Here is a 13,355-nt window from a genome sequence, read left to right as displayed (position 1 = left end):
ATCACTAATGCCACAGTCAATCAAGTCACTTTATAGCTCAGTATATTTTATAGCTCAGTAGGGAACTGACTCACAGGAAGGAATAAGACGTTGTGTTTTGAGGTTCAGAAGAACATAAATTATCTTTATATAAACGTACCTTTTCTATTATTTATGCACTTGTGTAATGGCCAAAGAAAACCTGCTCATTTTTTTAAATGTAATTATTCCACAGGATCCTTCAAACCAAAAATGTGGAAGAAAGAAAACAGTGTCCTTCAGCAGCATGCCATCAGAGAAGAAAATAAGCAGTGCCAGCGACTGTATCAGCTTTATGCAGGCTGGGTGTGAATTGAAGAAAGTTCGTCCAAATTCCCGGATTTATAACCGTTTTTTTACTCTGGATCCTGACCTGCAGGCTCTTCGCTGGGAGCCTTCCAAGAAGGATCTGGACAAAGCCAAGCTTGATATTTCTGCCATAAAAGAAATCAGACTAGGGAAGAACACAGAGACATTCAGGAATAATGGGCTTGCAGATCAGATTTCTGAGGACTGTGCGCTGTCGGTAATTCATGGAGAGAACTATGAGTCCCTTGACTTGGTTGCCAATTCAGCTGATGTGGCAAATATTTGGGTGTCAGGATTAAGGTACTTAGTTTCTCGTAGCAAACAACCCCTGGACTTGATGGAAAACAGCCATAATACCCCACGGTTTGCCTGGTTAAAAGCTGTATTTGAAGCAGCAGATGTCGATGGCAATGGCATAATGTTAGAAGATACAGCTGTGGAGCTAATAAAGAAGCTTAACCCCACCTTAAAGGAATCAAAGATTAGATTAAAATTTAAGGAAATTCAGAAGAGCAAAGAGAAACTGACAACCCGAGTAACAAAAGAGGAGTTTTGTGAAGCGTTCAGTGAACTTTGCACAAGACCTGAAGTATATTTCTTACTTGTGCAGATATCCAAAAACAAAGAGTATCTGGATGCCAATGACCTCATGCTGTTTTTAGAGGCTGAGCAAGGAGTAACCCACATAACAGAAGAAATGTGTCTAGATATTATACGCAGGTATGAGCTTTCTGAAGAAGGGCGGTTGAAAGGTTTTCTCGCAATCGATGGATTTACCCAATACTTATTGTCCTCAGAATGTGATATTTTTGACCCAGAGCACAAAAAAATTGTCCAAGACATGACACAGCCTTTGTCACATTACTACATCAATGCATCCCACAATACATATCTAATAGAAGACCAGCTCAGAGGGCCAGCTGATATCAATGGTTATGTCAGAGCTTTAAAGATGAGCTGCCGGAGTATTGAACTGGATGTCTGTGATGGCCCAGATAATGAACCCATTATTTGTAACCGCAACAACATGACATCGCCACTTGCCTTTCGAAATGTCATCGAAGTAATAAACAAATTGGCCTTCTTTGCCTCAGAATACCCTCTTATTCTATGCTTGGGGAACCACTGCTCTGTACAGCAGCAGAAGGTGGTGGTGCAACACATGAAAAGAATCTTTGGAAACAAACTGTACACAGAGACACCTTTATCCTCAGAAGCCTACCTCCCATCACCTGAGAAACTGAAAATGAAGATCATTGTGAAGGGGAAGAAACTGCCCTGTGACCAGGATGTATTAGAAGGAGAGGTCACAGATGAAGATGAAGAGGCTGAAATATCCCGAAGACTGTCAGAGGACTTCTCGAGGGAACCAAAGATGATCTGGCTCTGCAAGGAGTTATCTGACTTGGTGTCCCTATGCAAATCTATCCAGTACAAAGACTTTGAGACATCCATGAAATCTCAAAATTATTGGGAAATGTGCTCCTTCAGCGAGGCAGAAGCCAGTCGGATTGCAAATGAATACCCTGAAGATTTTGTTAACTACAACAAAAAGTTTCTATCCAGGGTGTACCCGAGTGCTATGAGGATAGACTCCAGTAACTTAAATCCTCAAGATTTTTGGAACTGTGGTTGCCAGATAGTGGCAATGAACTACCAGACCCCAGGGCCCATGATGGACCTACACACTGGTTGGTTTCTACAGAACGGGGGATGCGGGTATGTTCTCAGGCCTTCAGTGATGCGTGACGAAGTGTCTTACTTCAGCGCAAATACCAAGGGTATTGTTCCTGGGGTCTCCCCACAGGTCCTACACGTCAAAATTATCAGTGGTCAGAATTTTCCAAAGCCCAAGGGTGCATGTGCAAAAGGGGATGTCATAGACCCATATGTCTGCATAGAAATACATGGGATTCCTGCAGACTGCACCGAACAAAGAACTAAAACTGTGCAGCAGAACAGTGATAACCCTATTTTTGATGAAAGCTTTGAGTTCCAGATCAATCTACCAGAGCTGGCCATGATCCGATTTGTTGTTTTGGATGATGACTACATCGGGGATGAGTTCATAGGACAGTACACCATCCCACTGGAGTGCTTACAGCCCGGATACAGGCACATCCCACTGCGCTCTTTTGTTGGTGATATCATGGAGCACGTTACCCTCTTTGTTCACATTGCAATAACCAACCGAAGTGGAGGTGGGAAGGCACAGAAGCGCAGCCTCTCAGTGAGGATAGGGAAGAAAGCAAGGGAGTACACCATGCTGAGGAACACTGGTCTCAAGACTATCGATGACATCTTTAAGCTGGCAGTGCATCCCTTGCGAGAGGCCACTGACATGAGAGAAAATATGCAGGTATGAGACTTCCATTGTATGTGTTGGTGTGTCCTGAATGTGGAAGTGAATGTCATGGTGTGAGCTGCGGCTAGGGGAGGCTTGCTGAAACTGGTGAAACTTCAGACCCACAGCTCTTGTCAATCTTTAAATGGACATAGGCAGGCTGATAGTTACAGGTGCTAACTAACAAGCACATGTAGGATTAGGCAGAAATATTTTAAAAATCAGTATGCCCTCTCCAAACATGTTTTACTGATTGATTTTTTTTTCCTGAGAAAGCAGAATTGAGGGGACATTTGCATCTGGTCCCAAATACTATATTTCCTCGCTGGTTCTAAAAAACATCAACAAGCTTTTGTTTGCTAATTGAGTGAGAGTTATGCTCTTAATTTTCTTTGGTGAAATATAAGAAGCAGTTAGTGAATGTGTCATTAAGGTCTTGTGTACACCAAAGAAACCCATTGTGCAAAGAGCAGCATGTTTTCCTGAGTGTGTGTTGCCACTGTTTGCCCCAGGGCTGCAGATGTTCAACACAGTCAGTGAATGCCACTTGGATTGCAGCTTCCTCCCAGCTGAATAGCTGTTTTGTCTTGGCTGATTGAGAGCTGGCACAGACACCAGTGCCCTGTCTTGGCTCAGAGGGTCCCCTGGCACTCTGTCCATGCTGCTGCATGCAGCAGAGCCTGCTGTGGCCAGCAGCATCAGGGCCCAGGTGCACAGCACTGTCACAAGTGCTTGGGTTAGACCTTGGTGGTTGGCAGGATTTGAAGTGGCAGCAAAGCCAAACAAGAATGTCCCCAGTGCTCTCTTCTTTGGTGGGAACGGCTGGGGATTGATTAAAGGACAACTCAGTTCTGAGCTTCAGGCACTGCCTAGAAACAAAACTGAGTTGCATTAAATAATGACTTTTCTGTAATAAATGGCTGGAATCAGCTGTAGCTATCTCCTTGGTAAAGATACAGAAACAGTTCATTTTTTTCTCTTGAAAACAGGAGAAAAACATGTAGCACTTCATTGACCCCACTCTTCTGGATGGAGTCTAAATCAAATGAAATGTTGACAGCTGGAAAAGTTTACAAAATGACATAAGCTTTAAACCACTCTCAAAGGAATTGTCTCAGCATATTTTTAAGAATGGGAAACTCTTCCCAGCCTTTCCTTTCCTTCAGACCTTGAAAGTAACTAGTTTGAACTGCTGACTCCACCTTCTGTCTAGGTCAGGCACTATATATGAACTATATAAATGGAAATTCTCTGAATTTGACTCAGAAACAGCATTAATGTGCCTTCCAAGCAAAAGTTCAGTAAAAGATCATGTTCTGGGGAATGCTGTGTAAAGACACGGTTTTGGGTTTAACTGCATGCTGTCATATTTAATTAATGAGAAAAACTTAGCCAGGCATTGTCTGATTATTGGGGTTTTTTCAGCAAGTTGTGGGAGGAACATTTGCAAGGTATGGGTTGTTACAATATCTTGGGTTTTGTGCATCTTGGTCACTCCTTGTACAACTCAAGAAGCTGAATGATGGGTGCATGTCAGCTGTATATCCTCTCACCTGGTAAATAAATAAATCCTGGCATGTCAGTTTTGTTTGACCTGTATATCTGGTATTGATTTTCTTACATGTGACCTATGAAGGGGAAGGAGTGTGTGCATTTCTTTATGATGTGATAATGTAAGGTTGAAAACAAAGTGAGTTTTTCCTGCTTGCCTTTCCCATGGGAAATATAAGGTCTGTCAAACTTGTTCTTGCTGGAGGATGATAATGATGGGAGAACAAAGTGATTACAGCATCAAAAGCGATTGGAGTCTAAGCAGTTAGGAAGAGAAACAGTATTTTAGGCTGATGGTTTAATATGCTGGAGACCAGAATGTGTCCCTGTTAGGGCTGGATTTGCAATGCAAAGTAGCTGAAGAGCTGTCAGTTGGGATGCCTGAGCCTGGAAGAAAGCTGGAGCTGGCTTCAGCACAGAGAATGGAGCTGGCAGGGAATTCCTGTGTGAGATGGAATCCCGTGGTCCACGGAGGGCCTGGGGATGCTGAACAGTGGGATAGCACTGCCTCCCATCAGAGGGAGAAGAAGAAAGGGCTGTCAAGGTAATGGCAGGCAGGGGGGGCTGAATGGTGAGCGGCCACACGTGCTGAAGTGTTTGTGTCCCTTGCCCAGAACGCCATGGTGTCGGTGAAGGAGCTGTGTGGGCTGCCGCCCATCGCCAGCCTCAAGCAGTGCATCCTGACCCTGTCCTCGCGCCTCGTGAGCAGCGACAACGCGCCCTCGGTGGCCCTCTGCATGAAGGACACCTTTCCTTACCTGGAGCCTCTGGGGACCGTGCCCGATGTGCAGAAAAAGGTCCTGGCAGCGTATGACCTGGTAAGCGCTTCAGCACTGCTACCTCTGCCTTTGCCCACTGCTGTAAATGGGGCAGGCTGTGCCCGCTGGCTTTCACACACCCAAATGTTCCAGTTAAATAAACAAGGCTCTTCAAATGAGGCTCTGCAAGTTGGCCTTCAATCACCACAATGCCACACTGGGCTTTTGTTATTGTTTCCTTTTTTAACCGTGGTTGTGGCTAGCACAGGTTGGCATTTGAAGAGGACTTTGTTTACAAAACTAGTGGCAATTCAGCCTGTACTGGCACTGGTAGTCCTTGTCCTTGGGAAGCAGCAGGATTTGTGTGCTGCCCTTCGCTGGCCTCCCCGCAGCAGAGCACAAGGCCAATAGATACGGAGGTGCCGCATGGGAGTTCCCAGGCAAAGCTGAGCCCTGCCTTTCCCCACACTTTGCAGCAGCACTGTTAAGTACTTGTCCCTGTCAGATGAAGTCAGTGTTGCTCTTGGGGAGGGCATGGCAGTGTTGGAAGGGAAGGTTAAAATCCCATTTTCTTGCACGGGGAAGGAGAGGTCAGTATGGTACAGGAATGCTTGTACAAATGTAGAGACACGAGCTGGAATCGTTCCAGATGAGTGCTGCTGCTCGTTGTATGACATATGTCACTGCTGTGGGTGACTGAGCACGAGCTGTGCGTGACTCCCAGCAGCAGAAGTTGCTGTCACATTGTGCCTCTTGGGCCATGGGGGTGCCCGCTGCTTCCTAAACTTTTTGGCGGTCTGCAGCAACCAATAACAAGATGCACAGTTCTGCCAAGCCTGACTTAAGTACTTCACTGTGGCAGCCAGGCTGAATCATGACTCACATTCAGAGGCCAGCAGTTTTTAGTGCAGTTTGTGTTCATAAGGAATAAAATACTGAATAATGCTGGGAATATCAAATTGCTTGCATAGACCCTGATGTGTTGCAAAGAGTGGTCACAACTTTGACCAGCTATTCAATGTGCCAAATGCCCACCTCCTTCCCATCTCCTTTTTTGCCTTTATAACACACTTCTCAAGGGAAAATTGGCTTGTGGGGTGCGAGAAGACACTGATGTCAATTAAAACAGAAACACTAAAAGTACTCTGAAATAACCCCTGGGTTCCTTCCAGAATAGTTTCTAGGACTTGGAAATGATTGAGTTATGGTAATAAAATGCCAGCTGTAACAATACCAGAACAAGGATTTGCAAATCCAGTTGCTTGCCTTATTTTAGATGGAATCTTTCTGGGGTAGATTTGGTACATGGTCTCATGTCTTTGTGAAAGAGCAAATACCACATAAATAAGAGATTTTTCTGTGTTTGGAGGTCTGCTTAATGGAGTTTTACCAAAAGGAATGTGTCATCTCTTATCTTTGTAATTATATACTGAAAAGTACACATGGGACTTTTTCAAGGCCTCTTTGTACTTTGGAAACAGTTTTTCAATTTAAATAGGTGAAAGGCCTCTTTTGGATGTAGACAGAAACACTTGTATAACTGTTTTAAATAATGGTTGTTCTCACATTTGTCTCCGATGGGGGAAAATGTAACTTGAATGTCAAGAGAGCATGCAAACAGTTCAAAATCAGAGAGGGAGAGAAGGGAGTTGTGCCTTGCCTATGCAAGGATTGATTTGAGATATAATTCTGTTAAGGAGAACATGATACTTTTTTTTTTTTTACCCACTTTGGCTATGACTGCCTCTTAGTTTTTTAAAACTATTCGCTTCTGAAAAAGAAAGCTGGATTTAATAAGTGGTTTTGCTACATTTTGGATGTTTGCCTTTTGAGACAATGCCAGCAGCAGAATATTGAAATCTGTTTAGCCTTTTCTGTATTTGAATAAATGAACTGTCTCTGTCAATCTTGATATGTGAAATCACAGTGTGGGAAGGGGTTTGCATTTTCAATGTTGACAAGGGGCTTCTCTGTGTTATATAATGGCTTCATATAATCCAGTGTGTATTTCTTTTTAATATTTTTGCGCAAATGAGAATACAAGGAGATATTGATGAAAAACAATATAAAATATTTAGCTTATTTATCAATTTTAATTCAAGATATGCTATAGTTCGGCCTTTTATATTGTTGATAAGTATGGCTTTAAGGAACTGGATCCACAAGTGCTTGCTGCATGTCTCTTCACTTCAAAGTGCTTTTTGAATGAAAATGTCTAAGAGCATTTTTAAATGCATAAAATAAAATCTGTTTATATTGGCCTGTCTTTTGTATGAACAGGCTATACTCTTAATTCATTTTACAGTAAAGTGGAAAAAGTATGACCCTAAATCTCATAGTGTGACTGCAGGTCTGCCTCAGTCATTGGGCCCCACAGCACAGGGAGATTGAGTGCTGGGTAAATGCTTCCTTACCACCTCTGAAAACACTACATGTGACACATTCTTTGAAAAGCCTGCTTTGAAAATAATTTCTGATTAAAACAGACCTAATGTGTTAGAATTTTTCCCCCTTACAGAAAATTGCCAACCGAATATACCTTTTTATTTTACCATGGAAAGTATAGACTCTGCCCGTGTGCTTAATGGGGCATAAACAGGGCTGAGGGTCCAGGGAAATGGAGGTGCAAGTGCTCAGAAAGCTGCCACAATGATCTGGAAAACAATTAACTGTCTGTTCCCTCCTGCTTGGCCTTTGTCAGCTGTGAGATAGACAAAGACCCATTTGTGCAGTTTGTTTGCTTTTTCCTGGGCAATTAATTTTACCATTGTGCTCTGCATTAAATATTTTCTTTTGAGAGAGACCTTATTAGAATAAAATTAAATGTGCTTTGTTTAAGGAACCGGAACAGTTTTTCAGGACTGTGTTTCCCTCATTTTACGGTGGCATTGCAGTGGTTTAGTGGAGCTGTACTGTTGGCCATGTCTCATGTAGGAAGAGGCTTCATTGATACTACTGGATTGGATAGGAGTTTCTGCAGAGGAAAGGAGGGAATAGGATTTGCTAAAATCAAGAAAATGAGGTGGACTGTTGACAATACACAGCCTTTTTGAAAAGTGTGTCAGTGATCAGAAATACAGTGTAGAATGGATAATTTCAATTTACAGCTTTAGTTCATTCCATACATAGAGCATGAGGAATGGATTCTGGTCATGATGTCATTGCCTCCCACGTACATATCCTGCCACTTTTAGAGTTGTTCTTCAGAGCTTTCCTTTCTTATGAGAAAGGGCTCTCACTCTGCCTCTCTACCTGTATGCGCCCCCTTGGTGGTTGTTCAGGTGGGCAACATGTGCTGGGTGCCTCACAACCTGTCAAATTAATGCTGGTGTTCTTTGATCACACCTAAAAATGAGTTACTCCATGTGAAGAGAAGGGATGGGGTCCAGCTGGACCTGACAGATGGTTGAATTATTCATTGAAAACAGTTATCCTGTGAAGTTAGGATTTTTTTTGGTTGAGAATTGTTTGGAAACAGATTGTGGTTACTGTGTCTGCATGATATATTCGTGTGCTGATGCAAGCATGCATGAACTCGGGGACACTTGTGCACTTTACATTTCAGTTATTGGTTAAGCATTATTTTCCTCCAAGATCAAATGATTGAATCATTTGAAAATCAAAAACAATAAACTAATGATAATAAATGTTCTTGGTTTTACCCAGTCTCCTGGATCATGTGCATGCAGAAATTTTTCCAAGAAAAATGAGACATCCAAGTTATCTTTATGTGTTTTCAAATCATAAATAACAAGAAGTATAAAAAAGATTGAACAATGAAGCTATTTGTTATATAAACTCACACTGACATTCATGTTTTTCTTTGTATTCAAGCCTGATCTTGCTATGCTGAAGCAGACAGTTGTGGAAGGACAGGGTGGCTGCAGGTACTGCTAAGAGATGCATTGTAGTTAAGAACATCTTGGCTAACATGGAGATGTATTGGGGATTTTTGAGAGGACAAGAACCATCTGTGAGGTTGCTGGGAAATAAGGAGAGGCATTTTAATGTCAGTGGATTTGTTGACATGGATATTGGTCCATGCATGCTAGCAGAGGTCTGCTGAAATGTGTGTGAGGTGAACTGCTCTTTGTCTGCTGCTCTTTCATATTCAGTCTTTTTGGGCTTGTCTTGGTGCAGGCATGATTACATTCTCAAGAATAAAATCCTTTTTCCCAGTTATTATGTAAATGCAAAATGACTAAGTAGATTTTTGTAAGCTTTTTCACTGAAATTCATAGCTCAGCTGGGATAGAATCATTCCCAGAGGAACATTTTTCACAATTCTCTAAGCAGCTGAAGACAAGGGATATTGCAGAGCAGAGCATCCACTGCCAAAGAAGTGTCATAATGCACTGACGTCAAACACAGTCCAGCACATGGACATTGTCTTGAATTTGTATTTGTTTTAAAGAATTTTCCATCCAAAACTGGACATAGATTGGGAAAGTTAGTTTCTTTTTCCACTCTTATTAAGGAAAGTTCTGCTCTTTCTCTGCTTCTTACAATTCTTTCACCCACTGCTCTCAAAGTTTCTTGCTCTGATTGCCCATGTCCATTAGTCACTTCTGAAACAGAACCAGAAAATAATCAAATCAGAACTTCCCTTAGAAAAGGAAGTTCCAGTTAGGTACTTCAGTTACGCTGTTTTAGCATAAGCATATTGAAAACTGACCTCTCTCTTTTCCTCCATTGCTCCTGTTGTTCTGTAGAGGACTGGTCTTCATGCACAGATCACATCCTGCTACAATGATTCCATATTTTTCCAGAAGTATTTCTAACTGAGAACATGAAGTTGGAATTTAAGCTGAACGTTATGTAGTTTGTTCACCAGTTTGTGTCAATGAGGTGTTTCAGATGTTTCCAGCTCGTGTAACCATCCTTGATAGATGTTTCTCATGCTGGGCTGTTGCAGGAAAACACGCAGATACCAAAATCCAGCTTGAACTATACTGGGACAGAGACAAGGTGAGGGGTAGAATGGTGGCCAGCAGCATTCTTTCCCATGTCCTGGCACTGCATACCCATCTTTCTTTTCTTGCAAACTTGCTGACACACAGTTGATGGCTTGGCTGTTTCTTGTCCCAGAAGAGTACAAGAAATACTCAGTGCTAAAGGGAATTATCTTCAAACTTTCATGAGCTCAGTTTTCTCTTCAGCTGTTTTTTGAATTGGTTGTGTTTTTGTAGCTTCTTTCATTTTTGATTGAGGGTGGGTTTGGTTTGTTTTTGAGGGCTTTTTGTGGTTTTGTTTTTGTAACCAGGCAAAACTCTTCATTGTCAATGAAAGGCATGGAAGACTGGGACAATGGCCATGAGGAGACACCTAAGAGAAAGCTTCCTTCCAGTCAGCTTCCTGACTGATGTTCAGTCAATTTCTGTTTTAAAATTTGTAATAGTTCTGAGAGGTTTTCTTGAACTGTCCATTTTTTCTCATTTATCTTTCCAGCAGGAGCAGTACTTTAATTTGCCACCAGGAGCTTTTGCTCTCTTTTTTTGTCTTTTCTTGGTGAGACTGCTGTGTTAATTTCCTCTTTCCTTTTCAATTTATATAATAATTCACAATGGAAAGAAGAAATTGGTTTTTAGCACCAAGAGTCCATTAAAGTAAAAAGAACATTCTTTTGTTCTGTTTGTACTGATCCTGTGATTAAACTGCCCTTAGTACAGACAATAAATACCCCTGTGAGTAATATGATGCCCTCAGTATTAACATATTTTAAATTTCACTTAAACCTTATTTAGTTTAACAGAAATGACAAAGTAAAGCATTGTTCTTTGTGTGAAGCACTGGGATTTTAAATTTGCTATTCCATGCTGTTCTTAGACAGTGAAGTGAGACAGGTCAGTTGTGTTTTCAGCCCTTGGTCTATTTAACTTCCTGGATCTCACATACTGGATAAGGAGAGAACTCCTGGGATTGTGCCAGCACCTGCTTCCTGTGCTTTTTTTGAGAATCCGCCATGATTCTTACAGAGAGCTTCAGGTGGATTGAGATGAAGGAAGTTTATACTTCTTCACTAAAGTTTATCACTACCTTTCTGACATGGAAAATGCAAGTTATCCCAAGAAATCCTTCCAGTTTCAGCAGCTGATAAAAATTTCCTCCCTCCAAGTGGACCCAGATCATCCATCATCCAGCATCCATCCTCTAAAGGTTGCTTTTCAGTAAATGTCACTCGAATGGTACCTTGAAGCTCAGCATTCAGGAGTTAACACACTTTGGTGGAACACAGGAGTCCTGAGGGAGTAGGACATCTCTTGCTCTGTGAGAGTCATTCATGGAAGCAAGCTGCCGTTTGGGAGCTGACATTAAACAGCATCCTGATGGGCTCCAGCCAGATGGCTGGGACTGCACAGCTGCCTGGAGGGCTGCTCAGGGGGATCTGAGCAGAGGAAGGATGCATGGAAATTAATGCTGAAACATGAGAAAGCTCACTCTTCACTTTTGATATATTTTGGTGTGTTTTGATATATTACTGGCAAAAGTGGCCTTGAAAATCTCAGGCTGTCCTGTGATTTATGGGATTGCCTTCCCAGCAGAAAATCTCACAGCCTTCCATGTTGTGTTTTTAGGGCTTCTGGTTCATGTCCTTTCTAGAAGAAGTAGGTGACATCCTTGAGCAGGGTTTCAGATGTGATAGCAGCTGGAAGAGCAGGGAATGATTCAAACTGGAAAATCATGGACTCATTTCAAAACCAGTGACAAAAGAGAAAAAGTGTATCTAGATGCCATGATCCTATGCTACAACTTTATTCTTGCATAGCAGTTACCTTCCTGTTACACTCTTGTCTGTTTGAATCAGTCTGTTCTTCCAAGTGAACACCCAGGCTGTGTCCTTGCCCTATCCTGTTCTTGCCATCTTTTACAGCAGCATCAGGAAGCAGGATCTCGTGCCTCTGAAACTGCACATGCAGCTCTTGGGGGCAGAGTCTGGCCTGTCATGTAGGGATATAGGGTCCTGCACACTGTGTTATCAGAGGTGGTATGGGTGCCATAGGCCAGCACCCCATAACTGGCTTGGGTCCCATTATTTCTACCTAGTGCAGTATTTCCTAGAAGAACATGTGAGGGAGAATGCCAGGTGATGACTGGGGTTGTCCTTTAACCCTGGTTACTGAGATGAGGAACTCTGAAACCACTTTCAGGATTTGTCATGGGACAAAAACAGCTTATTTTTGTCAAGATTACTGCAGATAGGAAGATGGGAACAGGTTAAATTCTGCTACATGATCCGTTTTTAATTGTTTGTTCTTGCTGAGCTGAAAGTAGTGAGACTTTGATGTTAGCATCAAAGGATTGAAGGATTGCTCTACCTACTTTGCAGTAAGTGAAAATTGACATCCTAGTGCTACTTTGCTTTTAAAAATGAATATAATACCTTCACATCTGAGAATCCTTAAACAGGCATACTACTGGGAGTAGCCCAGTAGTTGCATGATTCTCGAGCCTGCTTTTTTTGTGTGTGGTGGGATAATTTCCTGTGGCTGTATGTATATGTATGTATATATGCATATGTGTATATAAAAACCTCACAAGTCACACTCTGCTTGAGGGATCTGAGCACAGGAGAGTCCGACACATGGGATGTGCTGTACCAGCTTTACTTTTTCCCTTGACCTCACAGGGCAAGCCTTGCTGCTGGGTAGGAAGCGCAGGCACAGACCCAGTGGGGACCCAAGCCCAGGGTGATGGCTACATGGGGTGCAGGAGCCATGGAGATGCTGGGATCTCCTGGCTGGACTGGCCAGTGCAGGCACTGCCCCAGCTCTGCATGTGCAAGAAGTGCATGTTTGGCCTCTGGCTGCCTCTTCAGTGATTTGCAGGATTTTTGGGACTCATACTGTCTTCACTGCTCAGACAAACCTTTGGGATTTGCAGTTGCCAGCTGAATGGCTCCTTCAGCTTCACAAAAGGATAATGTGCTGTAGTACAGAAAAACCAGAGAGTGGGTAGAAATTGTTATTTCTTTCTAGATGACAAGTGAAAATATCTAAGAGGAAAAAAATCAATATGATGCATGAAAAAGTAAGTAATAAGAATGAAAGGCAAAGGACACTTTCGAAAGTAATTTAAATCTTTGGCATATCCACTGGGCATGTTCTGTTAAAAAAGAATTTTGCACTCTCTAGGTATATCAGGCTTTTCACACTGCCTGTGAAGCTGATAATGGATTTTGTTTTCCATGTGTTGTTCTTTATATCAGAGGAAAGGCATAGGTATTTTTGTTAAATGCAGCCTTAGTGCATTTAATTAGAAATAAAGATGAGATGAGTAGCAAATTTTGGATCTAAATTCCTCCAGAATTTGGAAGTTTGAGTGTGACAAGTGGAAGCGTCTCTCATTCCTTGTGTCTAATTAAAACAGTAAGATGT

General features: G+C 42.2%; 1 protein-coding gene across 2 annotated transcripts in view; it reads left to right on the top strand.

The window, feature by feature from the left end:
• The window catches only part of PLCL1 (phospholipase C like 1 (inactive)), a 211,634-nt gene that overhangs the window by 141,707 nt on the left and 56,572 nt on the right, over window positions 1-13,355 (top strand). For both annotated transcript variants that reach the window (XM_021555432.3, XM_021555431.3), the window contains exons 2-3: window positions 215-2,686; window positions 4,837-5,040. In XM_021555432.3, the coding sequence (XP_021411107.1) occupies window positions 215-2,686; window positions 4,837-5,040 (2,676 nt within the window). The remainder of the gene's footprint in view (window positions 1-214; window positions 2,687-4,836; window positions 5,041-13,355) is intronic.

Source organism: Lonchura striata, chromosome 8, assembly GCF_046129695.1.
Source record: "Lonchura striata isolate bLonStr1 chromosome 8, bLonStr1.mat, whole genome shotgun sequence".
NCBI lineage: Eukaryota > Metazoa > Chordata > Aves > Passeriformes > Estrildidae > Lonchura > Lonchura striata.
Note: the sequence above shows the minus strand (reverse complement) of the source record. Positions and strands in the feature narration are given on the sequence as shown.